Source organism: Ammospiza nelsoni, chromosome 2 (genome assembly GCF_027579445.1).
Source record: "Ammospiza nelsoni isolate bAmmNel1 chromosome 2, bAmmNel1.pri, whole genome shotgun sequence".
NCBI classification, from domain to species: domain Eukaryota; kingdom Metazoa; phylum Chordata; class Aves; order Passeriformes; family Passerellidae; genus Ammospiza; species Ammospiza nelsoni.
This window is the reverse complement of record NC_080634.1, coordinates 15,562,141-15,587,188: the sequence shown is the minus strand read 5'-3', so window position 1 is coordinate 15,587,188 and position 25,048 is coordinate 15,562,141. Positions and strand designations below refer to the sequence as shown.

Below are 25,048 nucleotides of genomic sequence, written 5' to 3'. Positions count from 1 at the left end.
GTGTCAGGTTGTGTTCTGACTCTGTCTGTGTTGTTTGGTATTGCTGCATTGTTTATTTTATTCCTAGTAAAGAACTATTATTCCTGCTCCCATATCTTTGCCATTAATTTCAAAATTATAACAATTCAGAGGGAGGGAGTTTGCATTTTCATTTCAAGGGAGGTTCCTGCCTTCCTGTCTTTTCAAACCAACACACTACTCCACACCATCACCTCTCAGCACCTGTTAAGGCCAGTCACCTCTCAGCAGCAATATTAAGACCATGAAGATCCTATGGAAGGACTCATGTCGCTGTGTTGTTTGCAGAGTTCTGAGCACAGCAGGTGCCTACTGCATAGTCATGAGTATTACAACTGCCAAAACTTACTACTTCTACACCTATTGACTAATAACAACTGCATTAACTGTGCTGCCCTTTAAAGGTGAAGGTAATTTGGGAAAAGGGTATTTATACAGAAATCAGAGCATTTGCACAGCAAATCAGACTGTAATAGATATACCAGGCAATTCCCCCATGTAAATAATTCCTCCCTGGAGAACCCTGACAAAACCTCCTCATAGGTACACATTTGTGAGGGTCAGTGGGATGGGAGAAGGGCCAGGGAAATGGAAGTTTGGAGCAGTTTGAGCAACTGGGCAACTGTCACACAAAGAAAGATGGACATACTGTGCAAAACAAATGATATAATGGCTTTGGGAAATTGGGATTGTGTATACAGGGTTCTTTGCAGTTCACACAGGACCTTTTGTGACTTGTTATATGAATGCAATCAGCAAAGGGACACACACACACACAAAAAATATCCTCTATAAGTAGCTGTCCTGAAAACAAACCGTAAGGAAACTGTTCTGAGTGTCTTGATCCAGAGACTAAAGCATTTATTCTCTTTCCTTTCACCTGAAACCCACAATTAAACCACATGAAAAAAAGTACACAAACACTTTTGCAACCAGCATTCATTTTTTTAGAGCCCATAGCTGACAGATGCCTTAAATTCAGACTCATAAGGCCTTAAGTTCAGAAGCCAGTTGTGCTTTTCTTTCTTACAGGGTTTTTATCTTAAGGTTTTTTTCTTCTATTTTTTTTCTTTTCCTTTTATTTTCCTTCTTCTTCCTTTTTTTTTCTTTGTTCATTTGTCCTTTTCTGTTGCTGTTTTCTTTTTTTAAAATTTTTCCTTTTTATTAACCTCTTTTTTATTTCTTCATTTTCGCTTTTTTATTTTGGTGTTCTCTTCTCCTTTTTGCTTTCCCCCCCTTTCCCTTTTCTTTTTCTTTTTTTCTATTTTCTTTTAATTTTTTTTATTTTATTTTTCTTTTCCCTTCTTGTTTTTCTTTCTCTTTTTCCCTTTTTATTTTTTTACTTTTCCTCTTTTCTTGTATACGTCCTCTCCTCTCCTCTCCTCTCCTCTCCTCTCCTCTCCTCTCTTCCCTTTCCCTTTTTATATTTTCCTCCCTCTTTCTCTCCCGTTAGCAGGCAATCACCAAGCCTCCAACCCCGAAACCGACCTGAAAGCAAAATCCAGACCTCCGCATCTGCTCTTCCCACCGATCACAGACGATCAGAGCAGAGGATTGGAACCTGCAGGCTGACAGCAGGACGTGCTGAGGTACAGCTTGAGCAGGGACTACCGTGGGCGGTGATTCCCGACCCTGGCAGAGGAGCCCGATCTCCGGGCACAGCGCCGTGAGTGTCGCTGTCCTTGTCCGGGCAGGGCAGCGCGGGGCACCCCGGCAGCGCTCACCTTCCGGCCAGAACACCGACTCGCTGTTTTCGTTGCTAATCACTGTTAATCATTAACCTCTCATTAGAATAACACCGCTGGGTCCCCACCGTGCCCTGGGCCGCGGCCGAGCCCCCTGCCCTGTCCCGGCCCTGTGCCGGGATGGGAGCGGGGAGGGGATGCGCGGAGCCCCCGGGGCCCGGCCTGCCCGCCAGGGCATCCGCGGGGCGCGGAGCCTTTTGTTATGCTAATCCGAGCTGACATCACCCCGCATATCAAAGCCGAGGGGCCGCATATAAGGCGGCTGCGGGGCCTCCCCGCCAGAGCGGCCCCGCTCCCCGCGCAGCCCGCTCCGGGCCGAGGTAAGCGGGGACGGCGGCTGTGCGAGCACTGCCGGGAGAGGTGGGAAGGGGACAGCGGCTCCGGGCAGCCCCTCGGAACGCCCAAGGTGCGGGGCTGGCCCAGAACAGGGGTTTGCGAGGCGTGGACGGAATTCCGAGGAGAGGGGATGCATCCCGGAGGATGCAGGGGAGTAGGAAGACGCTGGGGGTTTCGGCGGAGAGAGGATTCTTAGAGGCTGCAAAGCAGACCGAGGAGATGCCAGAGAGAGAGGCGGCTTGGGGACTGCAAGGGAGAAGGGAGACCCGGAGGACTGCAAGGAAAAGGGGGACCCGGGAGGATGCATGGGGCAGGGAGAACGAGGGAATGCGAGGGCGAGGGGAGGCTGGAGACTGCAAGGGAGAGGGGATACCCGGGGGAAAGCAAGGAAGGAGGAGACTCGGAGGCTGAATTAAGAGACCTCACGCCCGGCAAGGGGAAGCGTGAGTGCAGGAGCGAGGGGAAAGGGAGACCCAGAGCGTGGAGAGACCCGATGAGCTGCAGGGGAGAGGAGAAACCCGAGAGTTGGATGGGACACTGGAGACCCAGGGGCTGGTGGCAGAGGGGGGACGTGGAGCTGCAAACGTGCAGGGCAATGCAAGGAGCTGCAGAGGGGAGAGGAGTCCGGGACGCTGCAGGGTGGTGGGGACACCCGGGGGCTGCGGGGGACGAGGAAGATCCAGAAGGCAGCAAGGGAGTGGTGAGACCCGGCAGCTGGAATCAGCTCCACCACCAGCTCTATTCCTTTTCTCTACTCCTACTCCTTGCTGTAGGTCATCTGGGGATGTGCTACCCATAAACCAGGCTGCTGTGCTCTTGGAGAGGGCTGCAGGCTGGCAGCAGAGTCAGGTGGATGTCTTTGTTTCCTGGACAGGAAAACTGGAAAAATGTGAGCTGAATACTCACACTTTTATGTACAGTTAAAATTGCCCGTTCCCATCCCTGAGTCCAGAGTCTTGGAAGTGTCTGATGGGAGTGTTTTCTGTGTGCCAGAGTGCAGCTGGCTGCAAACAGCCTTGAGGTGAAAAGAGAGCTTTGAGTTAAAAGCAGCTCCTGTTTTTAGGAGTCCACAGGCCACTTGCTGTTGGTTTGATCAGTGACCCAGAGCTCACCAGAGCTGTAAACATCACATCTGCCCCAAAGTGTGTCCCACCCTTGCAAATTGCTCTTGCAAATGTAATCTGTGTTGGACTGAGTGGAAAAATGCATTATTACCTCTCCAAATAAAAGGGGTGCAATTGCATGCAAAGCTCTCAGTTCTTTGAGAGGTATGGAGAAATTAGATAATTTCTCTTCCACTCCAGGAGTTGAAAAAACCCCAAACTGTGACTTTTTCAAGGCAAGGGGGGAGAGTAGAGAATGGTGTTGGCTGGTCAGGTTTAGTGAGAGCGTTTTAGACCATCTGAGACATTTTACACCCAATTCTTGTGTTGTCCAGCAGTTCACAGGTGTGAGATAAAGGGTCTGAAATATGTAAATAGACACTGAAAGGCATGGGCAGGATTAAGGGTTGAAGGTTTCCAGTGTGCTTGTGGAGCAGTGGGAAGAAAAGGGCTCCCAAAGAGTAAAAGATACAGAAATACTCTGAAACAAGAAGCATGTGTGCCTGGATGCTCATGGGAGCAGTGCCTTCAAGGGATGCATCAAACCCAAATCCAAGTGGGCATTAAGGAAAAACAATCCATGGCAATGAAATCCTGCCTCCCTTGTAGGCAGTCAGTTTTGTCTTGGACTTCAAGGGAGCCAGGAACTCGCCCATACAGGTTATTAAACTCCTTTGTAATAACAGCACTTCTCTAGAAACCCTTTACTCCAGGCACTGGGGCTGGGATAGCCAAAAAGCAGCCTGAATAGAAAAATATGCTGCAGATGGCTGAGAAAACACTCAGAAATATTCATTCCCCCAGCCCAATTGCTCCCCAAATGGGAATATTTAGGCAGAAAGCTGCAGCAGGGCAAATCCAGAGCTGGGGATCAGGAAGGATACTCTTTTTCCAGGGTAAGAGGTCTCCCAGAGTGAAGCTGACTGCTCCAACCATTCCCAGTCCCTTCCCAAACCTCTTTGAGGGGGCATTGTGGGGGGGGACGAACAGTTACAGTTTGGGTTTGCCAGTCTGCTGTGCAATGGGTTGTGAGACTCCAGAGATGCAATGTGGTGGGCAGGTTTTTCTGTTTATTTTACTGTTGTGTTTCTCATGGGATGAGAAACCACTGCAAAGACCACAAAAAGCAGCCTGGAGCAGTGTCTGAAGTGAGGAACTGAAGGGAAACCCATTTACTGCTATTAATACTGCTGCTAAAATAAGTAAGCCATGCCCTGGAGACAGAGAGAACCCCTCTAAGGATTTAAGTCCTGCATCTGGTTTGTTTATCTGTTTGGCCCGAAGAAGGAAAAAACCAACACAAAGAAAAGGGGTGTGAGGGTATCCTTGAGAGCTTTTTTGTCTCCTCCAGGCTGCTCCCTGGAGACAAAAATGAGATTTTGTGTTTACAAAGTTGCAGCCTTTTCCCTGAGCTCCAGGTGCCAAGGGCTTGGAAGAAGTGAGAGGCAGAGTTAATGAGGTGAGAAGAAAAGCAAAAGGTAAAGAGCAAAACATATTCATTGTAAGAGATCAGAGAGAAACATCTGCAGGGCAAGGGCACCTGCATTGAGTAGGGAAATGCAGTTTTTATTATTTGTTTTCTCTGCAGAAAAAGAAATCTAGAGAGAAGAAAGCGAGAGATGAATAGCTGAAGATTTTAGCAAATGTAAAGATCTATCTTTTTTTTTCTTCTTCTTCTTCCTAAGGAGTTGCACAAATTTTTTGGAGAGGGGAAGAAAAAAACCCAGTGAAGTGAAGCAGCGAATGAAGTCTTGCCATGTGCAGGGTTAAATGGAAACACACAATCAGACCATAACTCTGTGTAATTCAACCCATACGGTTTGTCTGTCTGTTGACTCGAAAGGTTGTATCGAGGCTTGGCAAGGGAGAGGACTGAGAAGGGATAATCCAAACCTTTTCATGATTCATAAGCCACTCCTCTGCAATTTGGATAATAGATTTCTCTCTCACAGTGACTTGCTAAACTTCAGAGTTAACCGTAGCTCGGCTCTTTCTCCTTTCAGGCTTTTCATCTCCAAGAACGAGCATTACCCAAACTGAAGGAAAATACACTGTGCAAAATATTAAGAAAACTCCTTTTTTAAGAACAAATTTCTTTGGAGAAGCTGATTTCCTTTGGCCAGCAGGAGAAAGCGGAGAAAATGAAGCCAAGTCTGCGATTTTTCTTAGCTGGTTTTCTGCTGTTGATTCTGCAGACAGGGCTTTGCTATGGGATAAAATGGATGTAAGTATCTGGCTCTATCTCTGCATTTTTGATGTTTTTGTAGGAATTGCTGGTCTCTTACCTGTTTGTACATCTGCTGCTTGAGGCATGCTGTAAACTGTTTAAAGAGCAGCAAGCACTGCAATTCTCCAGGCATTGATTGATTTCAAGTGTGTGTACTAGGGGCTTATGCTAACAATGTCTCCATCTTCTTTCTAAAATATGCATGATCTAGGCTCATTTAGGTTTTTTTCTCCTCATTGATACCAAGGGAAAGGCACACACTTGAATGCTCACATGAGCCACTTAATGAAGCTCCTAGCATTAGCTCCTGCTATGCTGGGAAACTCTCCCACCAGAGCCCCTGGCTGTGCTGAGTAGGAACTGAGAGCAGCAGGGATGGCAGCTGAGATAATGCTGCCCATCTCCAACCACAAGGGATGCTTGACAGATAACATGGCTTTTTCTGGACCTTTTAACCTTTGGATTTTGTGAAGGGTGTAAAAAATGAGGTGAGGAGGGGGGAGGAGGGTGAAGAAATACCAGGGACTGTGGTCAAGTCAGGATTGAGTTTCCTTGGAGGTAATGTACTGCAAAGTGAAAACATCACCATCTCATTTCTTTGCTTAAACAAGCAATCAGTTAGTTTCTTGCTGCAAAACAAACAAACAAACAGGCCACTCCAAAGCCAATCTGGTTTCACGACCTCAATGAATGATCTGTCTTTTCTACTTGGGTTTGGAGCTGGGCACAAAATAAGTAAGGGAATGTGAGTTTGCCTCAAAGGTGCATCTTTGGTAGAAAAAAGGCACAATAATATACAATGCCAGGAAGACTCTGTAGTGCATTGAAGCAAAGATCTTTGGGATAGGTGGTGAAACTCGGACAAGAGTTTCCTGTTTTGCTGCTCCTTCTGCCACAGACTTCATGCTGTGTCTAATTGCCATTCTGCTGTTCCATTGTCATTTGAAGCTCTACTCATGCCACCTTTTATAAAGGCTTAAATTTGGATATCTGCAAATTAAGGTATCCCATTGGAGCCAGTGTTTTTACTCCCCATCATGCAGTCAGGGAAGAGAGGACCTTCCAGATGGCAATTCATCTTCTCCAAACAGGAATATCCAATAGAAATGTAAGTGATAGCCTCTGGTGATGCTGTGTGCTGCAGGGAGCTGCTATTAGCCACACATCTGCTTTTCATATCCATAAAGAGAAGCATGGAGAATCTCTCCACAGGGTATTTAAATGTATATGGTTAGGTGGGAGGAAGAGTCACCTACTTCAGGGCATCTTTCAAGGTGGCATGCTTGCCTATGGCAGGAAGATAGGAACTAGATGATTTTTAAGGCTCCTTCCAACCCAAACCATTCCATAATCTTCCATTTGTTGTCTCCATATTCTAAGGACCATTTGGAAGTAGAGGAGAGTAAGGATCTGGTTTGCTTTTCACTGCCTTGGCTTTACACCTTGTAGTAGTCAGCAAGAGCTCAATGACATAACCCAGCTGTTTGTTTCCACCAACTTCCTCCAGTACTTAGGCTCTCAGCTCTGCCAGTGTCCAGCACCAGGAAAGGCAGGAATCTCCTTTCTGAAGGACATTTACCAGCATGTCCATGGGTCTCCTTTGCAATGTTTATTTCTATGCAGCGCAGAAATAAAGCTGTTTTGTGGCACCCTAATTCAGCAGGGCTTTTATGTGTAGAGCCATGACTGACTGGAGGGACTTGCCCTTATGCTTGGCACTGGTGTCCCACTTAGGCAAGATGTTTAATCATGAGTGAGGGGCTTGGGTTCCTTTGAAGGGCAGGGATGAGATGAGCTCCAGGAGGAACCTGATAGCATAGTATGGACAAGCCATAGACATGAAAAATGCTGGGAGGCAGGCAAAGGTCCCTGATAGCTTTGCTGTCAAAAGCAGCCTTTGGGCTGCTAAGTGGTTAAGCTGCAGGGGTTGCTTTTGGGGGTGAGGGGGGGGAGAAGCAGTTTGGGGGTAAGACACCTCAGTTGCTGCTCCTCTGCTTCCCAGCAGACATATCCCCCCTATCAAAAAGTGAGTGAGAAAGATGAAAGCTGGGATTAAAGTGATATTTGAAGCATGAATGGCATGCAGATGCACCACTGAGCTCCCCTCACACCTGTTTAAAACCTGGCAGAGACTACACTCTCTGTCCACAGCACTTTGTGACTGGGATGCTGGCAGCTGGAAATTCACAAAATTATGTTTGGTTTTTCTTTTGTTTGCTGTTTCTCCTCATTTCCCCACCCTCACTTTCCTATGGAAACACCGGCTAATTTTCCCTACTCCCCATCACTCTTTCTTCCTGGGGCTCAGGGACTGTCCTTAGAAATTGCATGGGTAAGTTCTTGGCAAACAGAGTACCAAATACTGAGTAATACCTCAGACCTGCTGATCCCAGCTCTGGACTCATATTCTGGGTGCTGTACAATTGAAATCTGCTCCTTCCTTCTCTTTCTCATGAACAGAGAGGTGGGGAAAAAGAACAGGATGAAGAAGGAGGAAAGTGGTATGTGATGTTTTCAGCTGTGGGATTTTCTCACTGGTCTGCCCACTGCATCATTTTTGTACACATGGTGCCAGAGTCGAGCTTCAAAGAGGATTTGGGAGGGGAAGGGAGAGATAAGGATGTGGGTCTCACCAGCCTGGAGATGAGGGAGTGACTGATAAGAAAGGTGATAGGAAATTTAATTTTGATTCAGTACGTGATGTAATTGCAGGGGGAGGGGAAGAAGAAAAACAATTTTCAGCCTTTTAGGACTTCTCAGTAACACAAATATGCCCTGAAAATTAGTCAAAGCAAGGAGAAGGTAAAAAAAGAAATTATTTATTTTATTTTGCTTGGCTTATTTTTATGAGTTCTGTGGTCCAAATCCCCATCTGTTGGAAGTTGGTGCTGGGCCCACCAAACATCCAGCACGGTGTGTGGACAGTCAGCACCTTGTACACAGGTTCTTGCTCTTGTATACATTTCTCTTGCTGGAGAAATTTCATCTCTTGTGCTCTTCCATCTAAGCTCCAGAGAGCTACTCAGGTGTAAAGCCAGAGTGTGGCTCCAGAGTATGGTTCCAGATCTGTGCTGGATCAGGATTGTTGTGGAGGTACAGCCTTTCTCCCTTTCTCATCAATGTATATGAGACTCTGAGTCCTTTTTTTTGCAAACACCTTCCCATCCTGAGAGCAAAGCAGGTATGTGGGGAGGTCACATCATTTTGTGGTGCTCAGTGTTGTTTTGTCACTGTGGCTGGGAAGGTGAGGCAGCCACTGGTTTCCTGAGATATGTCTGAGGGCCAATGCATCTAGTAATTCTATCACCTTCCCCATCTGCTTTTGCAATCCATTCAGCTTTCCCAGGAGAGTTTGGGTTTGACCAAGCAGGTGCTGGAGCAACTTATTTGGGCAGAACTGAAAAACAGATGAGCATTAGAGGGAGCTGCAGCCAGATGTGCATGCCCCAAAGGTGTGCAGGTGTTGGGATGTCTAGGCACTGAGTGGCTTCTGAGGCACTTCTGCCTCCACAGGGATTGGCATCTCCTCTGTCCCTGTGTACTGAATGTCTCCTTTAATGTGGTTGTAAATAAGCCAAACACAGCAAGTGATTTGGGCTGGTTATTTTTGGGTTTGTTTTGTTTGGTTTTTGTTTTGGGGTGGGGGGATTGTGTATTTTTTTGTTTTGTTTTGTTTCTTGGGGTTTTTTAGTTTTTGTTTGTTTGTTTTTATTTGGTTGGTTGTTTGGGTTGGTTTTTTCTTTTTTTTCATGGTTTGCAGAATATGCCCAGCTGGCATTAGGAATACTATTGTTTTTAGGTGGAGCTTGGTCACTTCAGGAAGTCTCTGCCTGTCCCCATTGTGGTGACCCAATGATGTCTCATGTGCTCTGGAGCAATACCCAGCTGAGCTCCATTCCCACCTATTGCTGCACAATTCCTATGGTTAAATTGCAGCCCTTCAGAAGCAAAAGGCAGCTTAAGCACACCTTTTGGTGAACAGGGGATGTCCCCCAGCCCACCAAGCTTGAGCAGCCCTTCTGCAGCCAGCAGAAAGCAGGGGAGAAAATGGAAATATTCTGTGCTTCCTGGCAGCTCCTGCCTCTCCCCTTCAATAGGCAGTGGGAGGGAGCTGGGACGTGGAGCCACGGGCGCCTGTGAGGAGCCTGTCTGCCTGGCAAGGCACTGCTAGATGAGCTGCTGTGAAAGAGCTGCAGGATGGGGATGGCAGGAGGGGAGTGGGCTGGGGGTGAGGAAAGGGGAGTACCATGTCTTTGAAGTTTGCTCTTTGCTCCAGCTTCAGGAAAAGTTGACGAAGCTCCATGGCCTTGCTCAGCACTCAGTGAGCCAGCTCACTGCTGGCATTGACTTCATTAAAGCTTGGGCATGAAGTCAACAGCCCTGTGCCCACTACTGCCAGCACTGGATTTGGCACCATATCTGAAAACAGCTCTTATTTTAAGCTTTTAGTTCAGAGTTGGTTTCCCCCACACACACACTTCTCTCCTTCTTCCTCTTCTTTCTTTTTTTTTTTTTTTTTTTTTTTTTTTTTTTTTACCCACATAAATCCTACTTCTCTGTTTGAAAGGCCCTTGCAGAACCAGGGGAAGCATTTACCAGGGGATGTGGTGTCTTTCCCAGGACTTGTGGTCCCCAGGCTGGAACTGATGCAGGGCAGGGTGGCAGGGGCATGGGCTGCCTTTGACTACCAGGAGCTTAGACAACGTTATTGTAACTCCCCTGCAAGCCTTTTCCAGATGAAAACCTGAGAAAATGAGGCTCATGCAGATTAAAAACCTTCAATGAGATCAAATACAAAAAGAAATCTTAATCTCTGCCTCTCTTTATTAACTTTTACCACATACTTCACTCTCCACAGCCATGGAATTTTGTCTAAATCTTTTTGTGTCACCCACATCCCTGCAAGATTAAGGAGTTTAGGAATAGGCACTAAAAAGAATGCTTTTTCAGCAAGCAAAGCTGATAAATTGGAGTAGAGGTTCACAGTTTCACCAGCAGTCCCTTTGTGAGACTTTTGGAGATCATGTCACACAAGGGAAGATGGGGAGATGCCTTCAGAGAGAAGATTCTTCCACCCTTCCAGGGTGTTTTAAAGGACACCAATGTTTTGCTGCTCAATTGAAGGAGTTCTTCTCCCTTTGGCTTGACCAGGAGCAGTGTCCTACTCACAGGGTACCTTGTAAACCAAATAATATATGGCTTTCATTGATATCTGCAACCATCTGAAGGTGCTTCTTCCTAACCTGCACTATGAACAGTCCTCTCGTGGGGCCCAGACATGCAGGAATGGGCCCATACCTCTCAAAGGACCTAACACTGCAGAGCATTAATGCTTTCAAATGAATTTAATAACTGCCTGAGATAATTAAAAGAGTAAATGAATGTCATGATCCATCTATGCATATTTCCTCTGTAATCATGTTCATGGTTTTCTATCAGTATCCAGAACTTCAACTGAAGGACCTGCTGTGTTATATATAGATCAAGAGATGTTTGTTTTAGGCCCTGTTTATTTGGAGGGATGGATCAAAAATGTATATTTTAAAAAAAGGTGAAATAATCACCCCTTGGTTTTCTGGAGAATGAAGGATGGGGCAGGAGAATTAGGTGAGATCAGGAGGAAACAGTGAAAAACAGCATTTCCAGGGTGAAACAGGTAAAATCCCCTTTTCAGATGAAGAGTGTGAATCCACAGAAATATGTTTGTCAGGGATCTTTTTCCCAGGTTGAGAAATGAAGGATATTCTTCTAATTATGCCCTTGAGGGCTGGATTTCAAGGCTGGCTGTGCCCCATTGGCTCGTTTCCCTCCCAGTGCTGGTGATCAGTGGAGACTGTGTGAAGACAGGCCAGAGACCCACCACCAAATCCTACCATGGACAAGCCTCTGCTGGGGGATGTTTTTCTTTCCACAAATGGATATTCTTTCCCAATAATGTCATTGCAGGCAGTGGGTATCCATTCCCTGATGCTGCCAGAATTTAGAAAGCAGGGAGGGGTTGTGCATTTCCATAGGGAGGGTTTAGAGTGACATGGAGTGAAGAAGATATTCCTAAATGTGGGACAGAGACTGGACAAACCTAAGTTGTCAGGGCATGGAATAGATGACCTAATAGGCTTCTCAAAATCCTGATCTGTGATTTGTAAATGCCCTTTTCAGTCTCAGCAACTGACTACAGTAACTGAGTTTTCTTTTCCATCTCCATTACCTTTTAATTTTTCCTCCTGATGCTTGAAGATGTTTCCAATTATAGGTTCTCACAAGCAAAGACATGAACTTTAGGTCTGGGAGATGCTCAGAAAACACCTTCCTGCATCTTGCAGTTTTATTCTTGGTAGGCTTCCTGGAGCTCAGCTCATTCTATGAGAAACAGCCTTGCTGCTATTTACTGAGTTCTCAATGATCAGAAGGTATTTTCCCTCTTCCATGAAGTAAATGGTTTTCTTGTTGCACTATAGAACTGCTGCTCTAATGGTGATCATTCAAGGCACCTTTTATGATACAGTCTCATTGCTTCACATCCTGTTTTTATATGCTGAGGATGAGTTTCAGTCTGAATTCTGCTTTCATCCCTACCTGTAGATGGTTATTTGTGCTATTCATGACTTGTCTGTAATGGTGAGATAGGGGTACCTCAATGTAGCCTTCCAAGCCCTTTAAAGAGGCTGAAGACGTCTAGAAAAGATCAGAAAATGTAGTGTAGGACCTAGGAGATATATGCATCCTTCTGGAGGGCCAGCCAAAACATTCCAAGGCCTCTCAAGGGCCACCCAACACATCTGATTGGAAAACTGAGCTGCTGCCTTGTGGTACAGCCTCTCTCAGAGACTTGGGATGTTCCTCATTTGCCTGAAGCTCAGGCTGTGAAGTTCTCTCACTGCTCCTGCCGCACCCTGCCTGTTTCCCTTCCTGCTGGGACATGCCATGCTGGAGTTTTTATTATTTATACTCTATTACTGTTCAGCTGCTTTGGCCTCTTGCCTGGTTTGTGTTGCACCTCATACCTGCGAGTTGCTGATAGGCTTTCTGGGATAACTTTTCACAGATTCCTGGTGTCAAGTGCTCATATCTCATTCAAGCTCTGTGCTTATACCATTCAAATATCTGTGCCCCTGCTCAGTGTCTGGGTTTCCTACATAGAGCAGAAAATGAGCACTTCTAAGTCATGATGGTGTCTTAGCATAGGTCCCCAAAGCACAAAAGGCTAACTACTTCCTAGATGTGGCTTTTTGCTTTCCATCTCAAGAAGGATCCTGAAGGTCTGCTGTGAGGTGCCCAGTGTAGAGGTTTGCTGTCAGGTGACAGTCACACTATTCAGAGAGTCATGTCTCTACCTTCAAGGACATAATCTCTCTGTTCAGATACCTGAACACCCAGTATATCACCAACAAGTTTTTTCTCCACCAGTTCAGGTTCACATCTGAGGCAGGGTGAGTTGCCTTCTGGAGGGGCCCCTCTCCAGACAAGGAACATTGTATGAACACCAGTGTGTATGGGAACAAGATGAACTGCAGGGCAGAATTTCTGAGGATTGAATCATAGAATCATTTAGGTTGGAAAAGACCTCTGTGATCATTGAGTCAAACCAATAACTTAACACTGCCAAGTCCACCACTTTTTCCTTTCTCTTGAAATTCACTAGCAATGACTTCTGCTTCCAGTATTTTTAACAGACCTGTTAAATATGTGTATGAAGTATATATTTATATAGCTTTCAGAGCAGTGGTTTCCCTTCCAAGTTTGCCACTGTGTATCTAGTGCCAGAAATGCCAAACTCCCAGTCACCTGGGAATTTGTCAGAGCCAGCCTATTCATCCCCAGCAAGGATTTAATTCCTCCAGTTTTCATTAGGGCTCAATTTTAGTTCTGTTTCCATCTCATTTAACTTCTGAAGAATGTGGATGTTACAGTAATAAAGTCAAATGCACCCCAAAATGTGTTTGCTAATAAGCCAAACTAACCAAGATGTCTTGGGATGAATCTGAAAGCCAATACATTTAACAAGTACAGGAGGAAATATGTGTTAAAGTTATGTTGCCATGATCTGATGCCATCAGATTATTGATTCAGCCTGCTAGAAAGTTGTTTTATGGGAATGAATAACTTTTATGGCTACCCTAAGAAAGCCAAAAAGATACAAAGAGAGTTCCACACTTGCCTTCTGCTGATCATTGTGGGTGCTCAGGGAAGAAGAGGACAGCCCTGTGAGATGCATGTCAGCATTTGTTCTTTTTTTAACCTGGAAAAGTTGGCAATTGGACAGTGGAAGAACCACCGCTGTGGGATGTTGTTCTTTTCTTTCATGGTAACATATGTGCTGGTATTCATGGATCCCTTCTCAGATTTGGCTGTGGTGCTCTCTCTGCACATTCTCCCACTGAGCTTTTGCAGCTATGGTTTTTGGAGACTAGAGAAACAGACTTATCTATCTGCAACAGTGATTGAATTAGTAGAGGCCTTTGGCATTAACTTTAAGTGAAAGCATATGTTTTGCAAATTTGATGATTTTTCCCTAGGTCTTGCAGGGGATTTTCTCCATAATTAATTACATGACATTTAGCATAATCCTTTGAGAGTGTGTGAGACAGATGCTGAATACAAAATACTGATAACACCAACGTTGCTTTTTTTCCCAAATGCCACAGTCTTGGAGGATCCAGATTTCTTTTATCATGGAACTGATGGGTCATTTTTTACTCTGTTGGGAGGTCTGTGCTCTTCATTCTTCAGCAAACAACCTTCCCCACAGGATTTACACATCCGGTTGACTTGACATATACCCCTGGAGGTTTGTGCAGCCTCCCCTCAGGAATGGAGAGAATTGCACACTGCTAAAGGGTGTTTCTTCCCACCAACTTTATATGAGATAAATCACTCTTCATGGTTGCTCATCTTTCTCACCAGCTTTATCTAAGCACTTATTTACAGAAAGCTTTAATTAAGTCAGGTGAATGTACACGGCTAGACTGTGTTCTAAAGTTTTTGTGCATGTGCTTGTCTCCTCAGAGCTCTGTCCAAGACTTCTTTGGCTTTGGCCCTGAATCAAACCCAGCACTGCAAGCAGCTCGAAGGGCTGGTGGTTTCTCAGGTGCAGCTGTGCCGCAGCAACCTGGAGCTGATGCAGACCATTATTCAGGCAGCGAGGGAGGTGATAAAGACCTGCCGGAAAACCTTTTCAGACATGAGGTGGAACTGCTCTTCAATAGAGCTGGCTCCTAACTACCTGCTGGACCTAGACAGAGGTAAAACAGCACTGCTGGCTCACTTGCGACTGGAACCAGTGGAGTCAGTCTGTGTGTGTGTTTGTGTGTACTTGTGTTTGTGTGTACTTGTGTTTGTGTGTGTGTGTGCGCTGGAGATAGGAAGGGTCTTGCTCCTGGGAGGCCATGGAGGCACTACAAAGCCTACTTGTCCTGTTCTCTGAGACCACATTTACCATTATGGTGCCAGTCATGCCCAGAGGCCCTTGGATCCAAGACCTTGTCTACCACAACTCTTACAAAGCAGACCAGTTGAGCAGTTCTGGTCTGCTCATCCCACTGGGAGTCATGGGAGGAGCAGAAGGAGGCAGGAGACTCACAGGAGGGCGTAACCACATGCTCCAAGAGCAAATCACACCATAATGAACAAGATGCCTAAATCCATGACTCCTTGCCCTGCTGGGATGTTGTCTTATGTTGAAGAGTTCACTTAGATGTGCTCCAAACTAGTGGTGCCATGGGACACCTCAGCTGCAGTGAGTCGGTGTGTTGGCTGCTCTGTGGGACACAGACTGTGTGAGTCTCTTTTTGGGGAATGTTTATGTGGCCCAGGAGGCTGAGCTGGAGTTCTTGTCTCTTTCAGGCACAAGGGAGTCAGCATTTGTATATGCCCTCTCTGCTGCTGCCATCAGCCACACCATTGCCAGAGCCTGCACCACCGGGGACCTCCCTGGCTGTTCCTGTGGTCCCATCCCAGGTGAGACACCTGGACCTGGGTATCGATGGGGAGGATGTGCAGACAACCTCAACTATGGTCTTATCATGGGGTCCAAATTTTCAGATGCTCCCATGAAGATGAAAAAATCAGGATCACAAGCCAATAAACTGATGCATCTGCACAACAGTGAAGTAGGGAGACAGGTAACAAATCCACAAGAGTTATTGTACTTGTACAATCATCTGTAGTGTTGGTCACGTGGTGAGGTTCAGTGTCTCTATCAGCTAGCAAAAGGAGCAGGTTTCTCAAAGATTGCTCTGAAGTCCTTTGGCCTGCTGAAAACTGTAGCTGTGTAACTCCCCCTGTGGCTCAGGGAGTCCCAAATGCTGTTATTAGCCCTGTTTCACCATGGGTGGGATGTCTCACTGCCCCATTTGCACAGTCAGTGTTGGCTCTGGCTCTGCCTGCCCCAGGAGGTGTGCTGGGGACGGGTCCCATCGTGCTCTGCCAGGGGCATTGTGGGGGCAAAGTGCTGTGCAAACCTGGAGGATTATCATCTGCCACATGCATCCAGCAGCAATTGCCTCCAGCCATCCCTGCAGGCAGGAGGGAGGAAGCTTTTTCCTTTTCAAACTGCTATGCTAGTGATTATTCTCATATCTGGCACAAGCTGCTTTTAACAGCTTGCATCCAGTGGAGGGATAATATTTACCATGTGAAGTGCCTGGTGTGCACTGATGTGCAAATCCCTGTGGCAGCTGTCCATGCAGCTGAAGAGATGGATGGGGGAGGGCTACAAAACTGACCCCTGCACCCATCTCTGAGGCTCCAGTGGTTCCACAGACTGCTCCTACTGCACAGCTTGGTCTTTCCAGGGCTGCCTGTGCAGACAAACTTGGAGCATGCTGAGCTCATTGGGAGCTTGCTGTGTAAATACAGGCTGAGTCCACCTTTGCAGAGCACAACCATGCTGAAGTTCCCCTCTCTGGCTCTTTTTTTTTTTTTTTTTCCTACTATTCCCACACTATTTGGTTTGTTTGCTTGGGGTCTGAGGATTTTTTAAAATTTTGTTTTATTTTTGTAATGTCTTGATTTTTTGTTTCAATTGCAAAGGGCAAATTTTTGTTTGGGACATTGTGTTGCCATGGCTGGTGCATTCAGCCCTTTCTGGCAGCATCTTGCCACGTCCCAGTGAAATGAGAACAGTGCAGAATCAAAGTAAAGGGCTGTTTTGGCCCCATGACCAGCAGAAAGGCAGGGTGAGAGTGCACTGAATTCAACAAAGCCATGACATCTCTCTTACCAAAGCCCAAAGCTGCTGGAGGTTGAAATTGATGTCAATTATCTATTTATGGAATGTTTTGATATTCATCTCCTTAGGAATTTAGAGGGTGGAAATGCAGCCCAATATAGATATCTAATCAAAATTCAAAATACTCTTCTGTCTTCTGGCTGCAAAAGAGCCCTTGTGAAAGTAGTCCTGGACTGATAGTGATCACCAAAGAGCTGTAGAATCTCATTCACTTTCAAAGTAGCCATTCTAGACTGCCTGTGCAGAAATGAGAACAGTAGGACTTTTCTATAGCATCTCCTGCTAAGGAAGCACCTTCATTAGCAAGCTTGTGGGATGTTTGGCTGTAAGAGAAGGGCATTTCCTAACTCCTGCATTCCTTTTTGCAGGTCTTGAAAGCCTCTCTTGAAATGAAATGTAAGTGCCATGGAGTTTCTGGGTCATGCTCTATCAAGACCTGTTGGAAAGGCCTTCAAGAGCTGCGAGACATTGCACTGGACCTCAAAACCAAATATTTATCTGCCACCAAGGTTGTTCACCGGCCCATGGGCACACGCAAATACCTGGTGCCAAAGGATATTGATATCAGGCCAGTCAAAGAGACAGAGCTGATTTACCTGCAGAGCTCACCTGATTTCTGCATGAAGAATGAAAAAGTGGGGTCACATGGGACCCAGGACAGGTGAGGACTTTTGCAGTGGGTACTCACTGTACTCTGCCCCCAAAGAGGAAAGGGCAAGAGGGGAACATGTATGAATAAGGGGCAATCAAGGAGGTGACATACACATGCAGGTAAAGCACATCTCCGACATACAATATGGTTTACCAATTCCTAACCCTGTTCGTGATGGCTGTGGCCAACACAGGGCTTGCTGACACATTTTCCATTACACAGTCAGGCACAATATACATTTCAAAATTCCCTGGGCAGCTTACCTCCATGGGAACTTGTAAGGACCAAGCAGCTGCTTTATGCTGTGTTGAGTGTCAGTAATTTCTTGCAGTCACTGCTGATTAGAAGAGTTGTTACTCTAAGACTCCCCTAAGTAGGCAAATATTAACTCAGAACCAGCATTCCTAGATTGCACAAAAGCACCCCAAAAGTGCAAAGATGATATTTAATTTTTTTCTTCTACTGCATATTAAAGGTCTGGGTGTGTTTGTATTGCTTATGACTCTGCAGAGGAATTTCTTTATTGCAGTAATATTGGGGATTTAAGGCCATTATGGTCAAGCACAGCCTCCACTGGGCAGCATACTCTTCCCTTTCACAGGCAACAGGCATGCCTTTCTCCTCCCACCATCTGATTAATTTCCTCCAACACAAACTAGTTCAACATTTCAACAATCTGAGCATCTCTAGGTGGGCAGACCTATCTATCTCTCTACAGCTGAGCCATCAACAGCCAAAAAAGTGTATGTTTCCATAATTTTCCTAATTTTTCTTAGCTGGCTTCAAGGGCTGGATTTCAACCTCTCCTGCTGGTTTACCTTTCTTTAGATAGTTCTCATAATTCTTCTTTGCTCTTTCTGTTATTTTGCAGTGGAGGCTCAGGCAAGTGGCAAGGAGTGTGTGCCTGGCCTGTTTTGGGATGCCTTCCTTTTAATGTAGTGGTGATACTTGGATTTGGACCATTATGGTTCAATGGAGAGAAGGTTTTGCTGAAATGAAATTACCCAAATGCAGACAAGATAAACTATATGTGCATCTGGGAATGGGGACACATGGGTTAATGGTAGGCTTGGCAGTGCTGTGGACTTGATTTTAGAGGGCTTTTACAGCCTCAATGTTTCTGTGATTCTGTATCAGCATGTAAGTGGTGGAACTGATCAGTAGATAAGACAGCTGAATGAGACAAGACTGTCTTTTTTGTCCCCTGATGCTTCATGACAGTCAATGTCCTCTATCCTCTGACATCAATGCCTGGAGTGCTCTACAACGGCACATATCTGACAGCTCTGTGGTGGGAACACCAGGCTGAACTTTATCACCCATTCAGCAGTGGAGCATTAATTATCAAGTGAAGATGTTTATAAGTCACTAAGAATAGCTAGGAAAATGCATATGTTGAAACAGGTTTCTGAAAGAAAATGTCATCTTAGTGGAAGCGAAGTTTTTGTGGTTTTGTGTGGATTTTGTATGATATTTGTGCCTTGAAAATGACCTCTTTGTTCTGCCTTTCTGTTTTGCAAGGAAAAAAATTAGAGATTATTTGGAAATTAGTTTTATAGGAATTGCATTAAATGAACAGGTGTCAAAACAAAGTTGAATTCATTACAGATTTGCCAAGTAAAACATTTTCCTTGAGCTGAAATCCTTTCAAGGGACAGGAGGTGTGACTTCTTCATCTAATCTTATTTTACAGCAGATTTCAACTTTTTATCCCATCTAGGGATGAAAAATATGTCAAGGTCCTGAATGATTTTTTTTTTCCTTCTGAGGAAAGGAAAATGTGTGTTGCAGGCGTGCATTTATCCTGAGCTGGATGACAGCCACGACTGTGAACCTGCCAGCCAAGGGTCCACAGGAAGTGAGATGGAGTGGGGATTTAGAGGACCAAGATATTAAGGTGGGAGGAGATGACTTTCAAAAGGAACTTGTCAAAAAATACTCCTCATTCTCAGATGTGCAAGATGGTGAAGGCCATGGGAGGGGAGGATGGTGAGACAGTCCCATGCTGAGCTTCAGGCACCACTCAGGCCAAGTTTTTAAGGTCATGTGTGATGGGACTTGTTTTCATTACAGTCCATCTGCAGCCTCTTGAGAAGATGCATGGTGTTTCAAAATTGGCATGTGTTATATGAGCTGTAGCAACTCCTTTCCTGAACTAAATTACTAGTGGAAATAAATGTAAAATACACACAGTGTGTTTGAAGATTGGTCCATGCTTCCTGGGGGGAGCTGAGAAAAGGAGATCTTCCCTAGTCTCCTCCTCCCATGGATGCCTTTTTCTCTTTGCAATTTTTCTCTCATGAAGAGAGCACCTAAATGGATTTTAAATGTGGTGCCTCTGTTCCAGCCTGCCACAGGACTGCAGAGATAATGTCTAGTAAGGGATAAGGTAGAAGGAGCACAAAAGGAATGCTGTTAGAGAGAGGGCATGGCAAAATGTGTTTTATGCTTCAGAATGATGTAAAAATGCTCACATGGGAATAGCTCAAACATGTTTTTATTTAATGACTCATGTCTTGGAGGCATTTGAACCTTTTATCTTTATGTACATAAAAATTTTCTGAAGGTAGATCCCACTGTTTCCAAGTAGTCTAGTTTTTAAGGCCAGTCATGCCAGTGAAGTAAAAAAAGGTTGTTTCTTTTTGTTGTGGTCCCTCATTTGGTCTACTCTGTCTTCAACCATCTTCCCATATCCTTGCTGGCCTTTTTTTGGGTACAGAGGTCAGTCCATGCCTGGGCTGTATAGTGCAGTCCCCTATGTCCACAGCTCAGGGATCTTTGATCTGGGCATCTTCAGTATTTCCCAGCCCTGCTTTCTGCCTCCAAAGGGATTTGGAGGGGGGAATATGCCACTAACACCCGCTTTTCCTGTTCCTTGATTAAAATATTCATATTGATGCATTTTTTTGTGACAGAAAATGAGCAGTTTTGCAGCAAATCCAGGGAAAGTCCTTTTCCTCCTCCCTGGTCTGGTTCTTGCTCATAGCATGCTGGAAACAGGATGGAGGTTGATGGTTAAGTTGCAACACCTTGGATGGGTTGGTGTTTGCTGTATGCTGTAGGAATCAATCCTGCACTGCCAGGTGGGAGGAAAGGATAATCTAATTGGTGATCCCTCTAATGTGAGGGGTCATATTATGCAGAGTTATTGTGTGTTTTTCAGGCAGGAAAAGGAATTAGTTGTAGATGAACCATATGAAAATCCACTCAGAAAATGAGCCCCCTGTTACTCAAGAGCCTTTTAGAGCTCTTTCCTGAAAGGATTTCAAAGCCTTCTTCAGAACAAGCCTGAAACATTTTCTAAGACACTTTGGACATTCTTAGCTTGTTGAAATTTAGAAATGGTTTGGAAATATCCATGCCTCCAGGTGCTCAGGGTATGTCCAGATTTCAAAGTCACGGAACTAAACTCAAACCTGAGCTTTGAGGCCTCTTTGAAGTGCTGAAAAGCTGATTAAGGAGCTGATTTTTGCAACTGGTATCCGAGTCTCCTGCAAACAAAACTTACTGCCACACTGACTCCAGCCAAACTCTGCTTATATAGCACCATCACACTTTCATAACCAATTAAAATGGTCTGGAGAAAAGTCTAAAGAAGTTTATCTGTTAAGCTGCAAGTAAAACTTTCGATACAACAAATCAACCACTGGGAAAGAAATGTAAATATTCCCATTCTCAAAGATTTCTTGGACCAAAGCACTTTTTTATCTTTTAATTAAGTAGTTCAGTTGCTCCTGCCTGAAAAAATCACTACCAGCTTTGAGTAAATGAAAAATAATGGCAGATTATAAAATTGAGATCTCTTTGGTGAGAAAAGAAGCAAAAATATGAATCTTTTTTATAAGCAGGGTGTAATATATCATGTTTCAAAGACTATTTAAGTCTCCCTAATGAATCCAAGGAAAGGGAAATTCTGCCATGCATGCAAAAGCATCCAGGCCCCGAAACCTTGCAGAGATAACAGAGCTGTTTATTACTGATCCTTCCCAGAGCAGTCTTGGAATCAAGCCAAATGTGGGAAGGAGCTCTCTTAGGCTGCAGAAATCAGGCTGTAGCAAACTATGGGCTGCAACCTGACTAGGTTGATTAGTCACCATTCCTCAGCTGACTCCCTGTGGCAACGAATGTGGCCACTCTGGTGGCTGCTCCTTGCTCACATACCCTTTCTTTACTCCAATATAAAATATTAGTCACAAATGTCTTAGGCTGGCATGTTTACTTGGATATGAACATACACGAAGTTGCCTGAGCATGCTGCTCAGTTTTCAGTGTTCAGTGGCAGCTCTTGATACCACTTCTTTCCTGCTACCCCAAAAATATGCTTTGTATTGTGCTATGGGGATTGTTCAGCCTGTGGAAGGGAAGGCTCTGGGGAGACCTTAAAGCCCATTCCAGTTTCTTTAGGGGCTCCAAGAGAGCTGGAGAGGGACTTTGGACATAGGCCTGGAGTGACAGGACAAGGGGGAATGTCATCCGACTGCTAGAGAACAGGGTTAGATGGGATGTTGGGAAGAAATTCTTCCCTGTGAGGCTGTTCCCTGGAACCTGTTTAGAGAAGTCATGGCTGCCCCATCCCTGGACATGTTCCAGGCCATACTGGATGGGGCTTGAGACAACCAGTGGAAAGTGTCCCTGCTCAGGGCATGGGGGTTGGAACAGGCTCAACTTGGACTCCATTGTCCCCTTGTACCAAGCACTGGTGAGGCTGCACCTTGAGTGCTGTGTTGGTGTTACTGCCCTTGCTCCAAGGCAGATTTTGAGGTGCTGCAGTGTGTCCAGAGAGGGGCTGTTGGAGGGGTCTGAGATGTAAGTCATACAAGGAGTGACTGAGAGTACTGGCATTGCTGAGTCTGGAGAAGAGGAGGCTCAGGGGACACATTTTCACACTCTACAAATACCTGAAAGGAGATTGTGATCTGGCCATGGTTGGTCTCTTCTCCCAGGAAACCAGCACAAGGAAATGGCTTCAAGCTGCCCTGAGGGAAATTTAAAAGATTTTCTTCAGTGCTGGATTCATTCAGCATTGAAACAGGCTTCCCAGGGAAGTCACCAGCCCTGGAAGTGTTTAAAAATGAGTGAACATGGCACTTTGTGATATGGTTTAGTGGACTTGGTGGTGTTGAGCCCAGGGCTGGACTTTATGATCTTGGAGGCTTTTCCTGACCTTAATGATTCTATTCTATGGTGCTATGATCTCCAAGGTTCCCTTCCAACCCAAACCACTCTGTGATTCTTTGTTTATGTGGGCAATGAAATTTTTTGGTAGAAGCACTCATATGAAGCTGGGGGAGAGTAGCAGTTATGGGTAGACAACAGCATTTGATGTTTGTTTTTTGTTACATCTTCTTTTAGTTTCTGTTAGTGAGGGCACAGGATAAGATGAGCTTTGAGTGAGTTATAATGTGTTCAATGATAGTTGGTTTTGGAACAGTTAGCAGATGTGTTACCATTTTTTATGAGATCTGACAAATTCTGAAAAAGAAATAGCAAATAATGCTTTTGTGAGTGTCCCAGAAGAACTGGAGGAAATCTGCTCTAGATAAAAATGCCTTTGTACATAGCAGGGGGCGGGTGGACTAGATGGCCTTTAAGATTCCTACCAACCCAAACTATTCCATGATTTTATGAAAGTCAGAAAAACATTCACTTTCTGTTTCTCCCACCTTGTTTAGGTGTTATTCCTTCTTTCCCAGGGCAAGATGCTTGCAGCTGGTGCCCATTTCAGTAAATAGGCTGGCCAGCTATGCATTAATTTGTTATCTTAGTTAATATGTGGGGAAGATTGAATTCTTTCTACTTTGAGAGATCTGGATTTGATCATAAAGTTTCCTGAAGAGGTTTGTGAATAATGAATTTATTTGCAAAAAGGATAATTTCACACAGTAAAATTGCAATGAATACTTAATCTAGCTATCTTAAACATATTAAGTTCCTTTGCAACCAAATGGTGTTTGAGTTAGAGAAAATTTGGTCTGGGAATGATTTTCCATGGACCTTGATCTTTTCAGGAGCAAGATTGAGCTGACACCACCTAGGTTGTTACTGAAGATATTTCTCTACTCTGGTCTTAAAAGCAGTTTCCCTGAACAACCTGATCCGGGGTTTTACAATCTTCAGTGTTAGGCTTTTCTTGATCAAAATTTAACTAAACATAATCTAAAATAAAACTAATAATTTCTTGTCCTCTTTCCTTGGCATATAAAGAACATTTTTTTCTCTCCCCTTGTAGCAATAATCTTTTATAGAGGGGAAAACACCTCTATTAACATACTTCTCTAAATCAGTTCCTTCATGGTTTTCTACTTTCTGAACTGCTCCTCTGGCTCCCCTGGAAACATGCCACATTTAGCTGGATTTTTCTCAAAGTGTGCTGCTTACTTTGCACTTTAATGCACTGTCACAAAATATCCTCAACTCCTTCTTCCCTAGCATTGTCCCCAAATTTTTAACCTCACTCTCAACTTCTCATTAATGAAAATACAAGTTAATTCCAGGATCGCTCTTGACATCTCCTCACTGACATATGCTGATAACTCTTTCTTGTACAGTTGTTTTGTGTCAGTCTCCAGTCATTCCTTGTGGATGAGAATGCAATTTAAAAGTAGATAAGATTCTTCCCTCAAAATCTTACATGAGGCTGTGACGTTGATGTATTTTCAGGAATGTCCATTGTGTTATATATCTCCTGAGGGATTTGAGTTATTTTTCTCTTTCTTTCTTTTATATACTGCTGCATTACTTGACATTACCAGAGCAAGGGGCACCAAAGAAATAAAGAGGAATTTGATTTAAAAGAGAGAAAAAAAATTACATAGCAGTACTGTGTTCTGGGATTTGGGACTGCTGGAGTTCATGAAGGCAGATGGTTTCCCTGTGGTTGGAAGGGGCTGAGGGAATCACACAGCCAAGGGAATGAGATGTCAAGGAAGGAACATCCCTTCCATCATCCCTAATGCAACAGCCCAGGTGCTGGCAGACTACAGAAAGTGCTTAGATTTGTGTTTTACTCTTGTAACAGCATCTCCCTCATCCGCTGGGAGATGCACTGGGCCAGGAAGGCAGTTGCTGTGCCCCAGAATGACTTTTTTAATATCCTCCTTAATAAGTCCTTATCAATAGGACTGATGGAGTGAGGTCCCATCAGGTATCTCATTCCTGTCAATATATGTCATAGTCGTGGGTGACAGCACAGAGTTGGCCTCAGTTTGGATCCCAGGTGCCAGCTGTGCAACCAAAAAAAAATATGTGTCCTATCTGCTGATGGGACAGAGTAAACAGGGATTCACAATGAAGCTGTGTGACATTGCTAAATTGGATTTCATCAATCTTAGAGGTCTTTTCCAGCCAAAATAATTCTATGATCTCCCCCTTTTAAAATTAAAATCCCTACTCTCCATCTGGGGGAAGACTCTTAGAAGTTCTGGGGTGTCCTTCAGCTCTGCTGAGTCTGTATGGTGTATTGCAGTGCTTCTGCAAATGAGGGCTGGAACGGAGGCATTTGGGACAGGCATGTTGAGTGGGAGTTGTCTAGACAACACTGCAGACCTTGTGACAATGGTAAAAGCCTGCTCTGGAGCCAGAACCTTGGCTGGGATTACAGCTGAAGGATAATTTCTCAGCAGTGTTCCAAGTGCTTCTCGAGGCCGCAGTGTTGTGTTACGAGGCAGTGGCCTGCCTTCATGTTTTCTCTCCAAGGCTCAGGAGGAGGGCATTTCTCTGAGTGCTGGAATTGTGCTG

The 25,048-nt window shown here is 44.9% G+C and overlaps 1 protein-coding gene across 2 annotated transcripts in view; it reads left to right on the top strand.

Moving 5' to 3' along the window:
* The first annotated feature begins 1,859 nt into the window (after positions 1–1,859).
* WNT11 (Wnt family member 11) overlaps positions 1,860–25,048 on the top strand; it is a 31,478-nt gene continuing 8,289 nt past the window's right edge. The window contains exons 1-6 of one of the 2 annotated variants that reach the window (XM_059466977.1): positions 4,591–4,661; positions 4,791–4,847; positions 5,206–5,426; positions 14,436–14,671; positions 15,273–15,550; positions 17,028–17,320. In XM_059466977.1, the coding sequence (XP_059322960.1) occupies positions 5,344–5,426; positions 14,436–14,671; positions 15,273–15,550; positions 17,028–17,320 (890 nt within the window). In that variant the 5' untranslated portion in view covers positions 4,591–4,661; positions 4,791–4,847; positions 5,206–5,343. Of the gene's footprint in view, positions 2,084–4,590; positions 4,662–4,790; positions 4,848–5,205; positions 5,427–14,435; positions 14,672–15,272; positions 15,551–17,027; positions 17,321–25,048 lie in introns of those variants that run through there. The other variant, XM_059466978.1, reaches the window with a different exon arrangement.